At 44.4% G+C, this 22,718-nt stretch overlaps 2 protein-coding genes across 7 annotated transcripts in view; one reads left to right on the top strand and one right to left on the bottom strand.

Annotated features, from left to right (window-relative positions):
• nkd1 (NKD inhibitor of WNT signaling pathway 1) overlaps positions 1-20,503 on the bottom strand; it is a 34,467-nt gene extending 13,964 nt beyond the window's left edge. Inside the window, exons 1-6 of one of the 3 annotated variants that reach the window (XM_037248582.1) lie at positions 20,336-20,503; positions 19,927-20,048; positions 17,652-17,723; positions 4,227-6,437; positions 4,095-4,127; positions 3,826-3,929 (exon numbers count right to left, since the gene is read on the bottom strand). In XM_037248582.1, coding sequence (XP_037104477.1) covers positions 3,826-3,929; positions 4,095-4,127; positions 4,227-4,251 — 162 coding nt within the window. In that variant the 5' untranslated portion in view covers positions 4,252-6,437; positions 17,652-17,723; positions 19,927-20,048; positions 20,336-20,503. The remainder of the gene's footprint in view (positions 1-3,825; positions 3,930-4,094; positions 4,128-4,226; positions 6,438-17,651; positions 17,724-19,926; positions 20,049-20,335) is intronic. The other 2 variants (XM_037248583.1, XM_037248584.1) reach the window with 2 other exon arrangements.
• The window catches only part of brd7 (bromodomain containing 7), a 5,536-nt gene continuing 3,310 nt past the window's right edge, over positions 20,493-22,718 (top strand). For 3 of the 4 annotated variants that reach the window (XM_037248578.1, XM_037248577.1, XM_037248581.1), the window contains exons 1-7: positions 20,493-20,608; positions 21,242-21,435; positions 21,499-21,592; positions 21,669-21,729; positions 21,847-21,991; positions 22,058-22,168; positions 22,239-22,402. In XM_037248578.1, the coding sequence (XP_037104473.1) occupies positions 20,560-20,608; positions 21,242-21,435; positions 21,499-21,592; positions 21,669-21,729; positions 21,847-21,991; positions 22,058-22,168; positions 22,239-22,402 (818 nt within the window). In that variant the 5' untranslated portion in view covers positions 20,493-20,559. The remainder of the gene's footprint in view (positions 20,609-21,241; positions 21,436-21,498; positions 21,593-21,668; positions 21,730-21,846; positions 21,992-22,057; positions 22,169-22,238; positions 22,403-22,718) is intronic. The other variant, XM_037248579.1, reaches the window with a different exon arrangement.

The following is a 22,718-nucleotide window of genomic DNA, read 5'->3' as shown; positions in this document are numbered from 1 at the left end:
CCACAATGCTCTCCCGAATGTTTACCTTCGCCCGCTTCCTTGACTCCATCTACCTCGGGTAGCCTTTTGGCCTCTGTTACCGGCCCTCTCTCACACGTGGAGGATAAACACTCCAGCTGAGCTTACGGAACTTGGAGTGCGTGCGTGGAGCCGTCCGCATCCCAACTATGCTGCTTTTTTTTCTCTCTGCCAGCATAGTGACAAAATTGTTTGACTTTAAAAAAAAATAAATAAAAAAATCCAATAATGTGTCAATGATGCTAATAATGACCACGGGTAGTATAATATGCTGATTAAACCTGAGAGATAAACGAGCTAAGCACTAACTAGGATGAGAAAATGAGAACATTCAAAAATCACATGACTTCATTGTTACGACACAGATCTTGTCCTATTTGAGAGCCGCTTTATAGCGCTCAAGTGAAATTATTCAGCATTTACATTACGGGCCAGAGAGTAATCCGCAAGGGAAGGTGGAGAGAATGTGATAAACAAACACGGGAGAATTATTCAGGGTTTAAACACTTAAACACCCACTCGAGTGCTGCCTTTTAAGTGGGTGATTAAAAACGTGCACCACGAGAACAACACGAGACTCAGAGGAGCATTCGGCGCATTCGCGGAACGCCGCTCACCTCTCGTTTGCCACCTTCCCCAAACTAAGACGCCAAGAAGCGGTCAAGAAGGGCTAGTAAAGTGAAGATGACTTAACCGCTGCCCACATTGCCAAATGCAGATGTGGACGAGGGGACGAAGCACAATCCCTTAGCTGCTAATCCCCGGAGATTCCACGCACATTCCACAAAGCAGACTTTGATCTCTAGAGTGTATCCGGATATCCGACTCCACACAGGACAAAAAAAAAAGAACATGCGTATATTAACATACAGCATCGTTTTGAATCCGATCGAACGGCCATGACGTGGCGGAGTACCGCAAGTGTCAGTCGTCGGACCACTTTAGTTCAAACTGAGATTGGAACGCTGATGTTTTAACCACTTGCATTATTACTCCTTCGAATCAATCATTCCAGGGAATACTCTCCAAAAGTTTTTTTCCCACCGTGCGACACCAACTGTGGCATTAAAGTGACCACCGCATCGCCCCGGGCAACATCCTTTCCACTCATCCTCTCATGGGAACACTTCTTTAAAAAATCACATGGCCCCCCACTCCAGCCAGGTGCTACCCCTCGACCCACCCCCCCGACTCCTCCCCAAAAGCCTGAAGCTTTTCTTTCCTTTAGAATGTGCCTCCAAAATTGCGCCCGCCGCCCCCTCCTTGCAGCCACTTCAAAGAGCAAACAACAGGCTCTCGTCCCATGGGATCACAGAAGGGGGAAAGCCTGCTGGGAGTCGGCCGTACGTCACACAAGAGGCCAGCCGGCGGTGGTGGAAGAAGGGTGGCGGGGCGAGGGTCACAAAAGCGCACAAAAAGAAGAGGAGCCCGCCCGCCTGCCCGGCCGCCCGCGTGTGAAAGGTACTTTCAGCATCCAGCTCTCAAACACACAACGCCCAATCACATCCTGTCTTTTATTGCGCTCGGAGGCTGAGGGAACGGGTCGGAACTGTACCGAGCGTCGACGCTTGGCGGAAAGGCAGCTTTAAAATACGGGAAAATGATAATAGCAAAGTGGAGCCTTGACTGTCAATAGGGAACAGCTCCCCCGCGAGGGCCCCCTTTCATACGGCGTCTCGTTTCATCCGGCAACACAAGGCCACCGGGTAAACGGAGCAAACAGATGGAGTCTACCAGGGCAGAAGGGAGCACCAGTTGGGAGGTGGAAAAGGGGTGGGGGGGGGATTTTAAAGACGTCCCCTTTTTTTGCGGTAATATGAAATTCATCAAAACGAAGCGGCACACAAAATCAGCAACAACTGAAATGAGGGCTGTGCTGTTGTAAAATGTTCAATGACTACACCAGGACATGCTTAAGGCACAACGTGATATTTATGGGGACGCTTCGAGGGGTTCACGACAGGCTGGACACGGGGTATCACATGACCCCAATGTCATATGTCAAGACCCACCTGCCAATAACACTCAGTCACTGGCGCACCATCATAGCTGGCGGTGAGTCCCAAAAAAATATATATCTGCATCAACAATGATCATTTTGTTCCAGAGTGTTTGGGAACGTTTACATTTTTTTTTTTTTGTTCAACTTCTCACGATCCGACAACAAAGGGGAGTCCTTGGTTATGAGTCTTCTGGCATTCTTTATTACCGCCATAAACGGTGGAAGCCTGTGTATCAAAATTCTTATTTCCTGGACTAACAATCCAGCGTTCTTAATGACAGTGTCAACAACGCCGATAACGACGCGACGTTGAAAGACAAGCATAACGAAACACCTCAAAGGACTTTAGACTCAGCGGATTAGTTTGTCTTCTCGCCGGCACATCAATAAACGCTCCTATCGCGGGGGCTAATTTTTAAAAGCAACTATTGTGACCTTTACAAACCGTGGCGTGTCTGAGAAGGTTTGGATTCCTTCTCATTGGCAAAAAATAAAGCCGCTCTCGCAAGCTGCATTCAGTAGATAGACAAGTGTGGGTGGTGGTTGAACCCTATTCTGGTTTTCCTTCACAACGACCACCGATTTTCCCCGTTTGAGGACGACACCGCCAACCAAAGAGGCTTAAAATGCCTCTGAAGCAATTCCAAAGGATTTCCCCCTTCACTTGACGACAACAACAACAACACTGTGTGTGTCGACGGCAATACCAAAAGACAAAAACATTGCAGAGCCTGACCAACATTCCTCGGCTTCTACCATCCTCACATCACCGGGCTGTCAGCCCATCATGCTTTCAAAAACGGCTTGATCTATTGTTGCCTTTTTAAAAAAAAAAGAAACATCAACTGGGCTGAAAACCAACATTTCATTCTCCCTCAGAGACCAAACAAGTGTTGAAATTCCCATTGTCATCATCAAACAACAAATAAGATCCGATCTCAGAGCTGGATCCAAAATGTTGTCGCTTGTGATTGACGCTCTCAGACATTATGGCACATTTACGCAGATGATTGTTTATGAGCGCGGTTAGCCAAAATGCTACTTCACCTATTCCCACGACACTTCAAGTTGAAAGGAGTGAGGTAATCAAGGGCTAAGGCAATTAAGGGCTAAGGAAGATTTGATTGAATTTAGACAAGGATCTGGACAAATCATCTTGTATCATATTGCATGTCATTATATTTAAATGTGTGACTGTAATGTCATTTAATACATTGATACAACAATTATTGTAGAGTGATTTTTTTAAAATAAATTTGTTATATTTTAATATATCACTTAATCATTATCAAATGAATCTATTCAATAATGATAATTAGTTAATTATTCAAAATAATTATTGTGTATTCAATATAAAATGAGTTATATTGAATTATTAAATTGTGTTATGTATCTATTTTATATTAAATGTATTCATAATAATTGTATAAATATTTTCTATTGTGGTTGTAGTGCACCGCGTGATACCAAGAGTCATTTCTGATCTTTTTAAGCTCTTATTTAAAGTATAATGCAGTGCTGTTCAAAAGCAGGTATTTAACATTTTCACGAGTTTTCCCATCTGTTGTTATTGTTGTACCATATTTTTCTTCTCTTATTCGATCATTTAAATCGTCATGAATTTTAATATTTTGGATGATATACCTCGTGGACCATATGCAGCTCTCATTTATGTCCAGTGAAGGTTAAAAAAGAAATAACTTTGCGAAAAAGAAGCGTTCATGCAGGCAGGGTGAGAAAGAGAAGCTGGGGTGGACTAAGATGGGGTGTTGAGGGGAGGTTAGGGGGACCCTCGGTTGACTCACCCGGGTGGTCAACGCGCACTTGGTCTTTAGATGACAATCCTGCTTCACCAGCCAGTCGTCCAGTCCCTTCCGAGCCAAACAGGCATTAACTACAAAGCTGCCGCCTGAAACAAAAGACGGCTTTATTATTGTGTATTTTATATGGGGAAAAGTGAAGGGGGGGCGGGGAGGGCTGGGGGGGATCCGTGCACATGTTCACACCACTAGCAATCTCCTTTACTCCGTTCAAAAAAAGTGCCTCAAATGTTCTCTAAAATCATGCTGCTCACCTTCCGGGCTCTCCCTTGCTTTACAAATAGCGGCTTGCAGTGGATGGAGACCGAGAAAAACAAGAAAGTAGACAATGAACACACTCAAATACGACTCGTACGATAGTTTGAACAACACCAAATAAGCCTCACCATGTTTCGAGTGCAGTTTACCCATCTCTCGGCATCGGTGCACACCATCAGACGGAGTAATATAGTCCGAAAAGAACCGTCAAAGTGGGTGGGCGAAGACAGCGGGAGATATCCGAAAAGAGTCCGCGGAGAGAGCGGAGCAGCGGTCGCACACTCAAACACGTCTGCACGCTTGGTGAGCAAACAAGCGTCTGAGCTGTCGGTGGGGTTCGCGAGGGTGATTCAAAAGAAGCTAGCAGAACCGCAACAGTCGGCATCCGCTTAAGCCCTTTCACAATAAAAGACATGATACTACATATTCCGACTACTTCCGCTTGATAGACACACCCATTGACTGTGGCCCTGAACAGGATGAGTGGTATAGAAAACGGATGGATGGGTATGTAATGGAATTTAAATTCAAATTTTAATGTACCCAAGAGGAAAAAAGGCAGTTTGAGTGGTTACTAAGAAAACATTTAGCATAAAAGGTCCCAGGGGACGAGAGGAGGGGGGCTGTGGTCACTGCACATCTGCTCTTTGACATGAAAAGCTCTTTTTGGAAAAATCTACAGTTTTTTTTTTAATTTTCTTCTTTTCGGGTGGCTGCTGCAGCAGATGAAAGGCGGCGAGATGTTCTTTTGAAGTCATCACTAATACATAATGAAAGACAGACGTCAGCAGAGGTGCAATATGATAGACGGACACAAATATGACACGGATGCTTCTTGTCCCATTTCTGTCAGATGCCCTCGAAATAGCAGGTGCCATTATTTATTTCACTACGTTAAAAAGTGTGTCACATAATATTCTTCTTCATTCATTTTTTACATTTACACAGTGTTTCCTGTCATGGCTGATAGATCCTACATGTTAGATCGTAAATGAAACATGAATTGAGGGGCATGTTTCGTATAGCTTTGAAATAATAAATCAACGTCAACTTAACTTTTATTCATAGAGCACTCAAAATACAATGCATGTTTCCAAGCAGTTGTTTTACAAAAAAAAAATTCCATTAAAAGTAGCAAAACATCCCTAAAAGTATTGCGAGCACCGAAATGTATTTTTAGCCCTTTAAGAAAAACACCCCCGCCCCAAGAAAGTTTCCAATGCCAAACTCAATGGACCCAAACAGTTTTGTTTTCTCACTGAGATACCAAGTCCATTCAAGATGATTCACATGGTATAAAAGACGATAGGTCACATGTTGCCCTCCCGGGGAGGGGGAGGCGGCAAGGGGGATGCCACTCAGTGTTTTCCCACATCCTGACTCTATCATCACATGTTGTACCAAGAGGAACTAGGCTGGCCTTTGAACTAGACACACAGATGAGATGTTGTTATTCCAGGAATGGGGCCCGAATATTTGTGGGGAAAAAAAATCTTGTCCATGTGACACACTTCCTGTCCTTTGAAAGGGGGCCCATGGAGGAGCGGCCTCACGGGTCCATATATCCATCTTTGAAGCGCAAAGACTCCAGTTATGATTAATCACCAGAATTGCCGGAAGCCATTCTTGGGCTCTCACGTCATGATTTTCTGGATATTATTTGAACGACTGAATCGGTATTTGTTATGTGGCATTATAGAACTAATTATCCCTTGTACTGTCCCATGACTTAAAAGTAAAATTCAAACTCTGTAAATTATTTTGCCATGAATGGCAATCAATAAATTATATTTTTAAAGTTGTTAAAAGCCTTTTTCAGGGCGAGGTTTTTTTTTTTTTTTTTTACAGTTTTATATTTGGATTTTTCCTCCAAAATATTTACTAGTTAGAAGCAAAACCAACATAAAACCCAATTCCGAGACAAAGTTCTATGACCTTATAAGACAGGAGCGGGCCTTTCTTGTGACCAAGAGGCAAAAGCTTTGATGAAAAACAGAATCTGCTTATAATAAGCCCAATTGTTTTTTTTTTAAACTACATCGGCGCCGCAGTGTAAAACCAGCCTAATGGTTTGTCCATATAACATCGTAGGAGGCTGACGCATTGGGGGTGGGTTGGTCCGGGGAGAGGATGTGGAGAGCAGCTGCCGGGCGCTTAAAAAGCTCCGACATGTCGCTTTTATCCGCGGGAACAAAAGATGTTGTAAAGGACACAAGACAATCGGCGCTGGAGTACAGTGTCGGTTCCTGACTCGGGGCCCCATTGTGTCCACCCAGCGTGTGGCGTGTTAGGCGGACGGTCCGCATGCAAGGGAAAAGCTCGCCTGGCGTGCGTTGGTCCTTCAACGTGCCAGAAAATGGTGACAACAACTTTAATAATATTACACAAATTATTTATAGGAAAAAAAGTGTCAAATTACAACGCATTACATCTTTGGCTGGATTTTTATGTATACTATTCATGCAGCAAATATTCAGTAGCATCATTTGCAGTTCAAAGAGTTACAGTAAGCCGCTTTAAGCCTGTTCTGGCCTTAATTTGTTTTGTCACGTTGAGCGAGAAAATCATTAAGCTGTGGCAAAGGACAGTGAAGGTGGTGAGAGGATTTTAATTTATGCAAACATCAAAAAGTAAAGCAAAAAAAACTTGTATACGGGATTAGTCGGCAAATTGTACCGTTAATATCGCCGCTTTGTAAAGATGAGCATGAAATGTGCTTAATACTTACATCTCAATGTATTTGTGTATTTTTAATCTTGGGAATAAAACCCCCAACCGGGCCCGATTGGCGGCAACGTGTAACTCATCGTGGTGGTTGGCAGAAGTCTGAAATTCAAAAGTCTCCTTGAATACAGTGCAAAAAAATTTTTTTTATTGGTACTTGCCATCACTTTTGGTTAGCAGCAAACTCTGCAAATGTAGGCTGACAGAATCGATGCTTGGCTACTATTTGCCTTCAGCGCTGGCTGGCTTTTTGAAGCGACGGGTTGTGGGGGGGGGGGTTGTGGGCCCATCCAGAACGAGGACACAATTAGTGTATTCAGCCCAAAACAGCGGGGTACCCCCTTTGATGTGGGGATCAAATGAAGGAGCTGTGTGTTTTTGTCCAAAATGACAGCCTTGCCAGGTTTACTAATGGCGAGCTAATAGAAAAGAGAGGCTTTATGATGCTCATTAATTACACAGGCTGTCATGTGTTGCGGGGGTGACGATACGGAAGGCGGAACGGGGAAGGGGGCAAGGAGAAGCTCTCAAAAAAAAAAAAAAAAAAAAACTTGCCGGGCCATAAAAGCTGACTCCAGTGAAAGAAAAGAAAGGGAGATCAACTAATGGCTTCCTGAGATAAGAGCAGCCACCAGGACTGAGAGGCTTCAAAGAGACTCTCACTGGAACGAGGGGTTAAAAAGGAGAAGAAAAAAATCTTGGCCATTATCTTCATTGCAAAATTCACACCCAACCTTTGGTGGATATTTGAGGCCTTGACATGCAGATGGTGACAGAAACAGATTTTTTTTTTTTTTTAAATACCCCAAAGATTTACATCATATGTCATAATCTATAATTGCCTCACTGAAATCAGACAGTTTTGAGGGGGGGCATCCTGTCTCCTCCCAACCCCACCTAGAACAGGGCTATTGCAACCATGACAACCAGGGGGCGGAGCTAGGGAGTTTTCACGAAGCGAGCCGCATTGGCCAGGTCACCTTGCATCACCTGTACAATTTCACAAGTTATTATAGGTAAGTATAGACTTTATAAAAAATGACATACAAGCGCCCCAATTTTTTTTTTTTTTTTCAAGTTACTCGCTAACACTTTTGGACTTTATTTATTTATTTGTGTGGGTTTTTTTTTTGCTTACTGCAGTGACAGTAAAATCATTCTATTTATTTTTTAAAACATTCTTTTTGTTCATGTTTCATGTTTTGTTTAATGTTTTTTTGTTGTGTTTTTATGTTCTTTGGAGAGCTGGAACAAATGAATGGCATTTTAACGGGCAAAAATAATTTGAAATACGAGTACGTTACTAGCTCGCTCATCAAACGAATTAAACAAGATTCAAGACTGTATTTCAAAATGACGCAGTGCTACAGAATTGCTGGTAGAAAGTCGGCCATATTTATATATGGTGCACATGCATGTTTAGGGTTTTCATATATACGCTATATTTCCCCTCTGGGGAAGCTAGAACAATGTAATAAAAAAAACAAAATCTCCAGTGGTTGCTTTGAGCGAGAGACGCCAGCTGGAGGAAGAAAAGTGACGCCGCCAACATCTTTGTTGTGTTATTAATGTCTTATTCTTCAAGGCCGGCTCTCCACTTGTGCCAGAAAGAGTGCCGTAAAAGGAAACATGTGCTTTATTATTTATTTGTTCATTGTAAGAGGCATTTTCACAGCCGCTGAAGAAAATGTTGCTTTTATTGCTTTTATTCCAAAATACTTTTTTTTTTTTTGTTGTTGTTGCCAAGCAGCTACAGGCACAAATCTGTGGGGTGGCCAAGAACACACACACACACACATAAATGTTTTTTGTTGCGTTGGAATTATTTTAAGTCTTTACAGTGTGCTGCTTGGGGCATGCCTGTTTGCAAGCTAGTCGCACTTAAATGGACAACTTAGCAAAAAACTAAAAGGTCGACCCCCTCGCCGAGTCCGTGGATTGCTTTTCACAAATTTACCTATTAGAGGTTTTTCAGTCCATGAAAGCTCCTCGCAAAAAAAAAAAACGTTTTCCTGTAATTCTGTCAGCTACCACAAGATTGCGCCAAAGCCATGTCTGCATAGGAAAGTAGTAATCACTATCAAATAGATATGGTGAAGTGATTCAGTGTGCTGATCTCCCCAACTTCTTGAGAGTCTGCATCCAATGCATTATCCAGGTGTCTCGGCTCAATGCTCATGAGAAATACGATACGGTCCCATTTTAGCTGAACTAATGTGTTGACATGTAACCTGAACGTCAAGGCAATAATTAAATTTTCTGTAACGCCGTGTCAACACGCTGGCTGTGGAAATACGTGATCCAACACCGGCTGCAATACGAACGAGGTGCCTCTGCGACAGGGTTGCGGTCAAACGTGATATCAAAGGCTGCTCAAAGTATTCCAAACACCAACGGACCGTTAACGGCCCGCGGGTAATGAATTCCACGGCGGGCCCACGTCTCGGGGCTTAGCTAAATAAACTGTTGTCTGGTTGAGGGACTGGCAGCCGGGGTGTGGGTGAAAATGATGACCTGGTTTAGCCGCTATCCGACCAATGACGTTTGCGGTGACATTCAAGCACAAAGTCCTCCACCAAAGCTGCACCTGATAAAAGAATCCGATGTGTCCTCTGAGCGAGGTCAAACACATGGCTGCCATCAAAGACTGTGCCCGTGAATGGCCATCAGTGAAGTCCTTTTATTATCTGGGGGGGTCACACTCAATATGGAGGGCGTGGTGTACAGTCCAACCGGAAAGTATCCACAGTGCTTCACTTATCCAAGAATAGCTTAAGAGTGTCAAAGTGTCATGGTGCAACGAAGAACCTAAAAGTCTTCAGCGTTGTATTATTTTGAATTGAAATGACCGGGTATGAAGTTTGCCGTTTGTGTCCCTCGTGTCGCTGGCGTGGCTACGAGAGAGCCCTCGACTCAGAGGACTCGGCCAGTCAGCCCAGCGATGCGTTACGTGAGATGTTTTCCAAACAGAGGGTGTACTGACCCCTGAAGCTGGGTCACCGAATGATTCCCCCCAATGTCCAGCACCAACTCCGCCAGAGCTTTTCACAATAAGGCAATTCATCTCCACGTAATGAAGTGGTGTTCCCACAGACAAGGGAGGCAGGTCGGGGCCACCAATGTGGGAGGGGGGTGCGGGGAGGGGGGGGGGGGCAATGGTGATGTCATCCTGCATCAGGCACATGTACATTCAGCACGCCATTAATACGTGCCTTGTTAGGATGTAGCGGGATTGGATTAGCCAATATATTAATCTTCAAATATATATATAGATATTTAATAATTTATAGAAATTAATTCTAGTTCATACCAGTCTTGTTCTTGGCTTTACCGACTGACTGATCAAGCTAGCTAACTTGCTAACAAGCTAGTGAACGGCTAACAGTTTACCTACAGATTACCTATGTAACCTGCTAACAAATTTACAAACTAACTAAAAAACGGAGTGATGAACAGAGGTGTCAAATCTAGGTCCAGAAGGTCAAAAGGTTAGCCCCAGTTTGGCTTTAGCCACAGGTGCTTCTAATGAACCGAGCCGGCAGGTAAACGACAATGTGTTCTGGCCACGTGCACCCCGTCCTTGCTCAGCGTCTCCTCGCCACCATGTGTTTCCCTCAGCCGGGTTGACATCAGCGTGGAGGCACGCAGGGGCCTCCTCATCTGCTCCCAATTACAGCTCAACCCCTCGGCTGGGCGAAAAGGACTGGTGGGAAAATGGCGAGGAGCGAGCGGAAGACCTCCTCCGTGACAACCATCAAGACCCGACGACACCCCCCCCAACAAACAACCACCCTTCCCTTGTGGCCTCTGATACTACATCCAAAGTCAAAGAGTTTCCAAGTTGACTTTGTCACCCGCCTATTCCGTGCCGGCTTGTCCTCCCACCATTTTTTGTGAGAGACAGAACAGGACACTTGCGTCGATTCATCTCCATGGATGTCTCCAGCGTTGCATATGTTTCTTACGTTACTGTACCGTATATCTCTTGACATATTTATCTGGCATTTCAAAGTGACTTGATTGATGGCCATTTTGTACTTGGTGCCTAATCTTGGAAAAAAAAAACTTGCAGTTTTATCAGTCAGTCAAAGTTCAATAAAAACAGCAGCCATTTTTTATTTCATTTTGACAGCTAATGCGATTGGAAAAGAAAATGAAGGAAAAAACATTAGGCAAGCGTGCTAATGTGTAAACGTAGCCGTGAATGCTGTTTTTCGTATTATTGCAACGACACGTGAACTGTACATTCGCTAAGCACTCCACTTTGCACATGCTAAAGCCGAGCGCTCCCTTGACCCGGTAGTCGACGCATGTAGGACATTTGCATGGAAGAACCGGACCCCCCCCCCCCCCCCCATTCCAAAATAAACATCAATTAAAGCCGCCAAACACCAGGAGGGGGGAAGAAAAAAAAAAAAACAGCTGCAGCTTTGAAACGAGGCGACCGGCAGGCTTCAAACGTGTCTTTTAAGAGGGGCGCCTCACATGGACTCAAGGCCGGGCTCAAATTAGCAAGGGCACAAATTACAACACTCACTGATGGAGTGCGGAAAGATGATGTACGTCAATATATCCCGACATTTTACTCGTGATTGAAGTCGAAAGAGAGGCATGCGAAGGATCCAGAAGAGCGAAAACAGTGAGTTTAGCCTTGGAATCTTTATTGTCGAAACTGTCCCACATTGGTGCAAAACACAAAAAGATTTTTGATTCAATGACAACGCTCGTATGGCAAATCAACTTTTCCCATTGAAGTTAGTAGAAATAACATTCGAGTACTCGTAAAGTGCCGACACATGAAAATTCCACTCCAGTAACAAATGACAGTATTTGTGTTTCCAAGCACTGGCATCCGTTTGAGAGGAAGAGAAAAAGAAACGGCGGGGGGGAAAAAAAAAGAAGCTTTGATCTAATGACTTTGGGGTGGAATCTTCTTTGTAAAATGTTAATCTGCTCTCTACATTGCAGATTACCCGCCGCCCCCGCTGCCGCCGCCGCCCCCGCCTCTGGAAATCTGACTGCTCTCAGACGGTCAAGGTAATTTTGACCCACTTAGGCCTTCTTTGATCCCGAAGCCTCTTTTAACAGATCCACCGCACAAGAAACTGATTTTGTCATCCCCTCCTCCACCAGCCCCCAGACCGCCGCCTCTCTCGCAAAGCTGCCGAGTCGAAGCTAAAGCTGCCTAAGAGCTGCCAGAGTTGCTGACAGCCAGCGGGAGTTGAAAGCGCCTTCTAATGCTGACGATCAGTGCGAGCGACTTGCTGCTAATGGCGCGCTCGCCCACTTCAGGGGTGGAGGGTAGGGGGGTGGCATTCTGTCAATTTACTTCCAGACGGGAGTCTTTTTTTTTTTTTCCCGTCTACAAGGAAATTATTGAGTTGGCAAAAATGATCCCGTTTGCGCCAGGTGACGCATCTTGTAAATGGTCATCAGCCAATTCAATCTCACATTTACACCTTCGGACCAGATCAGGTTCACGATTATTTAATCATGTTCCGAAAATATACAAATAATAACAAACGCCTCCCGTCGGCATCTGTAGTTGACTAGAACGTATGACGAAAAGTGAAAAAACCCGCGTTACATTTCTCCTCTGGGTCACATTTGTAGCTCATAAAAAACAATTTGCCACGCGCCCGACCAATAATTAATTGATTCATATAACGCTCCTCATGGCAATTACGCCGCCGCTACTTCTTCTTCCTTCTGTCGAGGGAGAAATGAAAGCCGGCGCCGACACGCGGCGCATTAATAGCTAAAATCGGCAATGGCGCACAGTGGGGGAGCTCGAAAAGAAAACATGTTGACAGGTTATTAATGAAGTCCTCGGCCTTGTTATTCCCGTTAGGTAACCGTAAGAAAACAGGAAGACTAAGGATTGGCCGGGGAACACTGTTCATTGCCACTCTTACAAAAAAAAAAAAAAAAAAGTTTTATGCTAATGTCAAGCTTAATTGGCGGTGAGGAGAATTGGCATAGCGCGGCGAGGAACGACGAGATTAGCCAGAAGAGAAAGAACAAGATAGAGTCTTCAAAAGGCTCGTTTCTGGAGGAATTATAGTTCCCTTTGAACGCCGTCCAACTTTTAAATGCATTAAAAGGCCTGTTGGCATACATGTAAATGAAGAGCTCAAAGGATTCGCATTGCACATCGAGAGAGAGAGAGAGAGAGAGAGAGAGAGAGGGTGCGAGGATGAAGTGGCGAGAGTCCCCGCTCGGCCTCCTTTTCTTCTTTGTGTCGTTCTCGACACCGCCTCGGGCCAAGTGGCTTAACGGGGATGAAAAGAACAACGGCTCGCAGCTCGTTTGGCACCAGAACCCCTCGCCGGCCCATCCAAAAGTGCCAGTGATGGAGCTTTGTACGCTCGCCAGATGGAAGATGGAAGGGGAGGAAAAAAAAAAAGAGCCTGTTGAGCACCAACGCGGGACCAGGACCGACTGGAATGTCTTTGCCATGTCAACAAAGAGTATGGAAAGTGAGGGTTAGACTGAGTGCGAGTTTCAGGGTAAGGTTTATGGTTAGGGCAATGGCGAGGTGAAGGTTGGGTTAAGGGGAGGGGTGAGGGTTACTCAACTCAGCTTTAGTTCACAAGCATAAATATAAAAATGACAAAATAATAATAAATGAATGTAATTATTTTTTGTCCCTGTTGGGCAAAGGTCAAGTTCAAAGTCAGTGGGGTCAAGAAAATGAAACGACCAGTGTGAGGATGCCAGGAGGCAAAAAAAAAAATGGTACTCTAGTGATGCGGCGGCAACTCAAGGTTGAATGTAAACAAACTGTAATTAAACAGCCATTAGCTTGTTTGTTGGCCAGTAACCTCACATTCCCCATGATGAGTAATGGAAGGAACGATTCAAATCTCCCGTCACATTTAGTTCTCCCTCTCTCTTCCTTCTCGTAGAAAAAAAATGTCGTGAAAACAAGTCGACTTACAAGTCGGAGCTGAGTTAGTTTTATAGTTAGGACTGAGTTTAGGTCGAGTGTGATGGTTAGCTTTGTGAAAAGTTGTTTTACCAATGGAAGTTTAGTTGCGAGAAAGCAGTCGTTCTTTTGACTTTGTTCAGTCAGTTTGAATCCAAATGAACGGACGGACAGTCTTCTCAAGCCTTTCATCTCAGCGAGTCCTGCGTCCTACGCGGCTGTGAACTTGTGCAGCTTAGCACCGTGAAGGCTACGTGTTTTTTTTCTTCACCCCCCCTCCGTCCTGTGAGCGTATTTTTTTCCTACCCTCCCTTTCTAACCTTTTGATCTAAATCTTCTTAAGTTTAAACGAAGAACTTCAAACTCTCGAGGATTCACTGCTTTCATGTCGTCTACGCACGTAAATCCTCTTGAGGGGCGCGGTGGCTTGACCGCGCTGATCAAATGCGCTCGCCGTTTACTTTCAGACTCAAACTCGCATTATTTGGCCACATTGAAAACAAGAAAACAAAGTTGTCCGAGCTTCACCTTTGAGAACATAATCAAACGTCGTCGTTGTTGGATGTTTGGGGTTTGATCTGGAGTTATACAACCAGCCCACTTTTAAGACTAAAGCTTTCTTTGAAATATTTCTTGGTTAGGCCTAGACAAAAAAAAATATGATCACATAGCTTAGCTTGTTAGCTCATTAGCTTAGCTAGCGTCACGGTGACCCAAAGGTCAGCTCGGATAAGCTCCGGCTCACCTTAATGAGGACAAGCAAGTATTAAAAATGGATGGATGATGTCTTGCGAAACATTTTGCAGATATTTGAACAGAGTAAGTCAGCAAAAGGACGATGTGTGTCTATCGCGACACAGTTGAAAGCATGTTGTCAGCGCGGTCTGGTTTGAGGATCACACACATTCCAAAGCTTTTGGCTCGGCGGCGAGCTTTTGAAAGCGGTCTCTGATAAGTTAGCGGCGTTCTGTCTTGTGATGCCCTGCCTCAAAGTGATCTGGAACTAACTGGAGCGCCTCCTGCTTGCGAGTAAACAATAATAGGAAACAATATTTGATCAGACTACACATCACAGAGGCTTTTGTGCCATCCTCAGCGTTTCAAAAAAATGCACGATGGCTTTAATTGACACGGGCCCGCTTCATCTTCAAACCCGGCGTCGACGTCGGCAGGCGTCGTAATGACATGAATAAAACATGACGATCAAAGCCCCGCTGCGATTCGTTTGATGGAAGACGACGGCGACGGGCGCCATCTTCCTCTCCACGCCGCCAATTAGCTTACCGATGGCTTTTTACGCTCGGACAAGCGAGACCGCCGCTCAGACAGGCGGGACCGCCGCTCAGACGCACCCCGAGGGACGCCTGGCAAAGGAGGCGAGACCCCGCTTCTGAGAAAGCATTGATGTTTAACGCAAAGGAGCAAAATATGTGTCTTTGGAGGAGCCATGTTTGGAGGGTAACATGCAGTGCAACAAGCAAAAACACTGTTGATTGGATTGTTACAGCAAAGTCGAGACTATGGAGTCAAATACACGCACGTCCGATGCTAACGCATTTGGTTGTTGTACATCTACAACCGAGACCAGAGTACAAAGTTTTGTCATTTGACAATGATCAAATTCGATCAGACAAGTTGCGTAAGCGGTTTAAAGGGACACGCGCACGCAAATTTGCGTCGTGAAAGGGGCTTATGTTTGCTACTGCACGTGTCATCGCTCGCTCGCACATCATCCCTGTTTTCACTCGCCAACATACTGAAGACATCTGCGAAGCAAAGGCGCCGCCAAGAGATGGAGACAGACGACATCAATCAAACGCAGCATTCCTGGCATTGTTCAGACGAGGGAGAAGTGGAAGAAGAAGAAGGCCAACCGGAGTTCATTGTTAGTATTTGGCCTTGGCCACTGCTCGTGTGCCTCATAACGAAGGCATTAGCATGTTTGCTAGCATTAGCATGTCAGCTTGGTGTGTGTTTTTGGCGAGATATTTTCCCGATCCAAACAGTTTCTATCTTCACTTTCCTCCTTTTGAAATCCTTTTAAATATTCCACACAGTGGGAGAAGACATATTAGCCAGCTCACCAAGCAGGGAGCATCTTTAACAAGGTAAAAGCATCAGTTACGTTACAAGTTAACAGCAGGCGGCCCCGTCACCCACCGAGGCGGCGTCAGGAGGCTTTGCTCAGTGCTGTGGCGTTTTCAAGACATCAGAAGCCACCTCTTTCATGTTGAGATCCCATAAGAATTGGCCCATCATGGTCAAAGAAAATCAGAAGAAGCTAGTACTCAGTATGCATGGCTGTAAACACATGCTAACATTAGTACACGCTATTTGCTCTCCATGTTGCAGTTTTAAACTCTGCAGTCTCCAATTTGCTATCTTACTCGAGTTTCTTGGAGCCCGCTCTCTTCATTTGAATGTTTGAAAGGGTGTGTCATTGCAACATCCAATAAATAAAGACAGAAAGGAGCTCCAGGATCCCCCCACCTGGAGCTTTATAGCGACACCAACGCTCCCGGTGGACTATCCAAAGGCGTCCATTGAATGCCAGATCCGCTAAATACGGACTTTGAGTCCAATATGTCTTCAAAAGGGGCTAAAAGGGCTCATTATGTGGGCTCGGCTCTTTCAAGACTATTAGAAAGAGAGACGTTAGTCACGGCTGCTTATCTCGCAACCTTATGAGCGGGCGGATTAAAAGATCAAAGGCTGCCTTCGCTTTTAATTTGATAGAAAATGTAAGCTTTTTTTTTACGGATGTGCCTCGGACTACGATGTAGGCCTGAAGCTCGCACGCTCGCGTTCAAAATTACAAAATTCATTTGATCCAAGTGTTTGCGTGAGCCAGACTTTGGATTGTGAAGGTCATTGAATCAAGAGCAGATAGAAGAGGGTGTTTGCGCCGTTGTGAGAGCGAACACAGCCGACTCCCGGCCAATCGTAAGGATCGCATGTAGAAGATCTGTACGCGCAAATTCCATTCACAACTCTCAACTTGCTGATGATGTAAAGTCGGCTGCCGTGGATGGCCACTCGAAGACCGCCATCCTATCTGTGTGCAGCGTAACAGCTAAATGCTGCGTCACCATGTTTGCTTCTTTTCTTTGTGAAGAGGAGCTCATATGCACTTTAGACAGGCTCATTTCAGCTAGACAAGAAAAAATGTTTTTTTTATCCTAAGAGTATTTTGTCGGATGCACTTCGTAGACATGTGACACCTGGTGGTAGTCTTTGTCTCTTCGAGTGCCTGAAGATTTGTCAGTTTCGCATGTTAAATAAAACATGTGTTTGAACATCAGCACATAGTAGCAGCGCTCCTCTCGTTCGTTTTGATGTCGGCTCTATAACGAGCGTCGTCTGGAAAATGCTGATGGTCTCGAGAAAACGACGACGTCTCCCCGTCGCGGGGACGCTGTTTGGATTGTCGGGTGTCAACAATCAAAGTGCTCCTCCAGTGACTCTTTTTGCTCCCTTTCAGCCATTTTCTTTTCATGACACTTTTGCAAACACTGTTTTTCTGTCGAATGCTGTGTTCAATAGTCAGCACTGATGCAATATGAATGCTGGACTCAAATTGGGCTATCAAGCACAGTGGTACTGAAATACAAATAAAAACAAGCTGAATCGACTTTTTATGTTTATAAAACTAACAAACTAAAACCAACAAACACAACTAACAAAGCGAAATAAAAACTGCATTAAAAAAAATTGTAAATTTATCTGGTCAGCTTAGCATTTCCTGTATTATGCTTTTATTCTGAAAGACAACGAGCACCACTTCCGGCTTACTCGACGATTGTCGTACTAATTTTCATGACGTAAAACACGCTCGTAGCACATTGGGTAATGGCCATTGCAACAAACACTCTTAAGAACTTACATATTTGTGATTACTCACTTTTTAGTTGGTGGGCACAGCCAGACAAACCTTGTCGCACTCGCAGATGCTTGAACCACATAAATCCGACTACTGAAATGCACAAATGAAGACCGAATCAATAAATGTTTTAGGCATTTACAGTGAATTAAGAACATATTTCCATGAACAATAAATTACTTTGACCCGATCTGATCCGCATGTGCTGACCTACCCAAAATACACAACGAAGTGAACATTTTTCAATCAGGATGCATTAACAATAGACACTTCATGGCATCATACTTGAAGGTGTACCTAATGTTGTGTCCATCAGACAAAGAAATGGAGCATTAGAAATTGAGCACTATCAAAAGTGTGAATGTTTGACATGGATGACTGACTCTATGACAGCGGGTGGTGACAGCTTGGTGATCTGTGGTGGTGGTGGTGCATGGGTTTGGGGGGGGGGGCCTACTATACAGTTGAACTGGTTCAGTGGAGCGAGAGTGGAGCCCCCCCCCCTCTCCTAGCTGAGAGATTTGTTAGCCCCTCTATAATAAGCAGAGCACTCTTCATTTCAACACCTTTGCCCCCCACCCCTCCTTGACAAGCCACTAGCCTGTGCAAGCCTGTCAACACTGCTGGTGCACCTATTCAAAAATTTTCATGAACTGCCTTGCAATATTACTCACAAAAACATTTCAGTTTGCCAGATTGAAATAGAAAACATCATCATTTTTAGATAAATATGGATGTGACCAGAAAACATTAGATTTAAGGAAATTATCATTTGACTTGGAAAACAAATGGTAATGGTTTAGAAGCCTTATGGAGGTTTGTGTGTCTGTGGGCGCGCGTACTTTCTTGTTCAAGCACTAATGTATATTTCACTTTTATCGTGTCGTATATATACGACATCATGCTCTACTTTTTGTAATGTATTATTCTGTTTCTGCAGACTCAATTATCACGAAGGGGTCCTTAAAAGGAAAGGAGGCGGGCGTCATGTCACACACAACAGGGAGATGCGTATGTGTGTGAGACAAAGGTGTGTGGGTGTGTGTGTTTAAGACCAGGGATTTTTGACAATCACAGCCTCGATTTTCCTCCTGAGAATCTGAAGACAGATGGGGGGGGGGGGGGGGGGGTGCGTTCAAAGCGCAAGCGTGGTAACGACGGTGCATCAGATCCTTTTGCGTTTGAAATTTTGATTTGAGGGCAGGAGAAAGCTTGAATGAAAAAAGTGAGGAGTCCAAATGTGCTGCCTTTAAAAAAAAAAAAAAACACTCCCCCATTCCTTCAAAGAGACGACCTCAATCTTTTGCAAACATTCCATGGAGCCACATACAAAATATTACATCTTAGAATTACAAGAATGTCAAAGTCTTACAGAATTAAGTTGTAATTTTGAGGGAAAATAAACATCTTGTGATGTTAAAAAAAAAAAAAAAATCCCCGGTAATTATGTTTTTGTTGTCATGTTACGTCTTAAATCTCGTAACTTCTTTTGACAACTATACAAAACTGTCTGCTATGAGCCCACAGGCACTGACATCCTCCCTGCCGGTCAAAATAAAAGAAGCTACATGAAACTGAAATTCCATTACGGGAGGAAATGGTACATCAACGCCACGGGATGACAATAATTGTCCGCTTTGGGCCGAGCGAGGCCCGCCCGGCGGCTAAAGCTCAATTACCATCGACCATTATTGTACTGTGCCTGCGGCGTGCGGGAATGGCATCACAAAAGGTGCGACTGGACAAAAAGCAAGGAGCGGAGGTCGGAGCCCCCGTCACGCTGCTTTTTGCCATCAGCCCTGACAGATGGCGAAGGCCCCGTGTGAGGCCGGCCTGCAGCTAAGAGTGTCTTCAAAGTGTTGGCGTAATGTGATGCGGCAAAAACACACGCATGCAAAAGCAAATAATAAAAGAAAGATCAGGTAGGCTTGCTTGTTTGGCTTCTCGTCCTTTGAAATTGTGATAAATGTTCCTTTTATCGCTGCTGAAATCGAATGTCCTAGTTTAAAGCTGTCCCCACACTGACTTCCTGTTAGTCTCTATGCATGAGTCTTGGTGCCAAAGTTTTCGGGTCCCTATCTCCCCAAAACGAGTGGTGGTCGACTCACGTGCCAACAGCCGCAGATATGCCACGTCCTGTGCGGAATCTGAATCAAAGGTTGTGGGAATCGTGTGGCATCAAAGATACTTTTTCAGAAAGAAGATAGGAGGAGGAATAAGAGGGGAGGGGTGACTTCAAACCCTCACTTGAAAAGGAATGAATAATTGCATGCGCTGTTGTTTTTTTGGTGCTTACGATTGAGTTTGGCGGAGCCGGAAAGCTTTGATTACACCTCACGTGAGTCCACTGAGAGGTGGCTAGGTAGGGGTTCTCCTCGCCTCCCAGGAATCCCTCATTCCTGTTCAAAATGTGGAGAGCTGACAATAATGAAAAGAGTGTGCGTTAAAGAATTGATTGATGCTGCATGCTTTCTTTCTGACAGGAAGAAACTTTAGTCCTGAAACTGTGTTAAGGGTTGAGATAGGGTTATGATTTCGGGACTATATTTTAGGGTTTGAGTTAGTGGTTAAGACAAACAAACAAATGCATGCTTGAGCTTAAAGGAATTTAAAAATGCGCATAGTTGCTAACATCTGGCATGCAGGAGAACGGTGTGAGGCAGACGTCTGCGCCACAAATCTACGTCTACACATCAAGAGCCTACCTCATGATTTGAAGACCCAAGTAGCACGCGTCGCGGATTGAACATATGGCAAACAAAAGGATTTTTAGAGTGAGTCTGCCCCCTGCTGGCGAGAAAAGCTTCTGAGTGCAATTCCACCGCCTCGCCTCTAAGCGGCGCTCGAGGGCTCAGAGCTTCCTGTTTGCTGTCGTCAGAAGAAAGTTGCTGGTGGGTGGTGACGAAATTGCCTGAGCAAAATACAAACAATGGGAAAGAAACACAAGAAACACAAGTCGGATAAACACGCATATGAAGGTATTTAATCAATCTTTATATAGAACATCTAACGACTCGTCAACGGCCTTTTAGGCTTTTTTTTTTTTTCAACTGCTTGATGACACGGTCCCTGACGACTTAGCTTCGATGCTAATATAATAGCCGGACTACCTTTCTTAAAATCAAGTTTATGTTATTATATTAAATTCAAAGTGGACAAGACGATTTTAAATGGAAAAATCCCGGTGTGCATCTTATACACTTGGTAATTACTCATGTGTAGCTGCCACTGTTGTTGCTAGCAGGAAGCATTTGAATGGTCTTTTTACGTCACTTTGCCAGCTAGCCAGTTCTTATGTCTCTACGGGCTTTTGCTGTTTTCTGTCTAGGGTTTGCAAATCATAATAATCGTGTTACTCTTATACTATCACAAATTTTATGTTGCTTATGTTAGGCCTGCCCAATAGCGCAAAGTGTATCGTGAGCAGGTTTCCAAGCCAAATTTATTGCCTCACCTGCATAAGTCACAATTATATTTAACTTAAGATAGTCAGGCTTTGTTTGTAAATTGATTTGCCAGTTAATTTGTAAGTGAATAAAGTTTTTATATTTTATTTTGAGGTCGTATTGTCCAGCACTTATTTGCACGTCTCTTAACTGTTGTTTTTGCAGAATATGCAGAGAGACCACTCAAGCTGGTCCTAAAGGTCTCCGGCAATGAGGTGACCACTGGGAGCTCCAGTCGGGACACTTTTTATGATGACCAGTCGCCGGACTGCGATAAGACCAAAGACAAGAAGAAGAAGAAAAAGAAGGACAAAGAGAGGAACTGTGGAACACCTGACAGCGACAAAGGAAAGAAGAAGGTAATGAAGCTTCTGTTGTCTTGGTGTGTTTAGTTGATTGATTATTTGGTGCCGTTACTGTAGGTGATCAAAAAGAAGAAGGGCCAAGATGGGGATGGAGAAGATGAACGGGAAAACTGCAGGACTCCCATCCGATCGGAGCTGGATAAACTGGAAGGTATCTTAAAAGAAACACAAGTCTTCTTCTCAGTTTACTATATTGTGTGTGTTTTTTTTTTTTATGACATCTTCAGCAGAAAAAGAACAAACTCCCCTACAGGAAGCGTTGAACCAGCTGATCAGACAGCTCCAAAGGTATTTCATCATTTTGCTGACACACACTTGGAGTTATTGATCACTACTACAGCAATACCTTGACCTAAATAAAGTATTATAATATATCAATATATAATATGTGCTTCTTGTGGGCAGGAAAGATCCCAGCGCGTTTTTTACCTTCCCCGTGACGGATCTGATTGCTCCGGGCTACTCGGCCATCATCAGGCAGCCAATGGACTTCAGCACCATGAAAGACAAAGTCAAGAAACAATGCTACACTTCTTTGGACGAGCTCAAGGTTTTTGTCAGATATACTCAACATTGCATCAGAAGGTTTTACAGCTCATTTTTGTCGTCGTTGCAGATGGACTTCAGGACAATGTGCGAGAACGCCATGGCCTACAACAAGCCCGAAACCATCTACCACAAAGCCGCTCGCAAGCTGTTGCACTCGGGCATGAAGATCCTCAGCAAGGTACACTTAAAGAGATCCACCACACTGGGGCAGCACAACGCTTTGTAACATTCCTCCACCTACCTTACAGGAGCGTCTGGAGAGCCTAAAGCAGAGCATTGAGTTCATGTCCGGTCTGAGTCCGTCTGACAAGGCCACCGGGAAGTGTCAGGGTCAAGGGCTGCCCTGCTTGGTGACCAAAAGAGAAGCCAGCACAGAGAGCAGCGAGCGCTCGCAGACACCAGGCACACCCAGGTTCTCTTTCACTACCATGTGTCTCCTTCTGTTCTTTCTTTCTTTTTTTCCTGATGACCCCTTTCAACGCTGCTTCATGGAGCCGCAGGCCGAGAACGCCAGGAATGTCTTTGAGCGTGTCCAGTCTCGTTCTGTGACGTCTTTGGCGTTCTACCTACTCCTTAAAACACATGTGACCTCAACTGGCTATCAAAACGGCAGATGTGCATGTACGTGGCAGAGATACACAAGATTCCAAAGTTATTTACCGCCGCTGGAGAAATAGAAATTGAAGGCATGACTTTGGAATTGGAATTCGTTTACAGCCAAATGCCGA

This window comes from Syngnathus acus, chromosome 3 (genome assembly GCF_901709675.1).
Source record: "Syngnathus acus chromosome 3, fSynAcu1.2, whole genome shotgun sequence".
NCBI classification, from domain to species: Eukaryota; Metazoa; Chordata; class Actinopteri; order Syngnathiformes; family Syngnathidae; genus Syngnathus; species Syngnathus acus.
The sequence above is the reverse complement of the archived record's forward strand: the minus strand, read 5'-3'. Positions and strand labels throughout refer to the sequence as shown.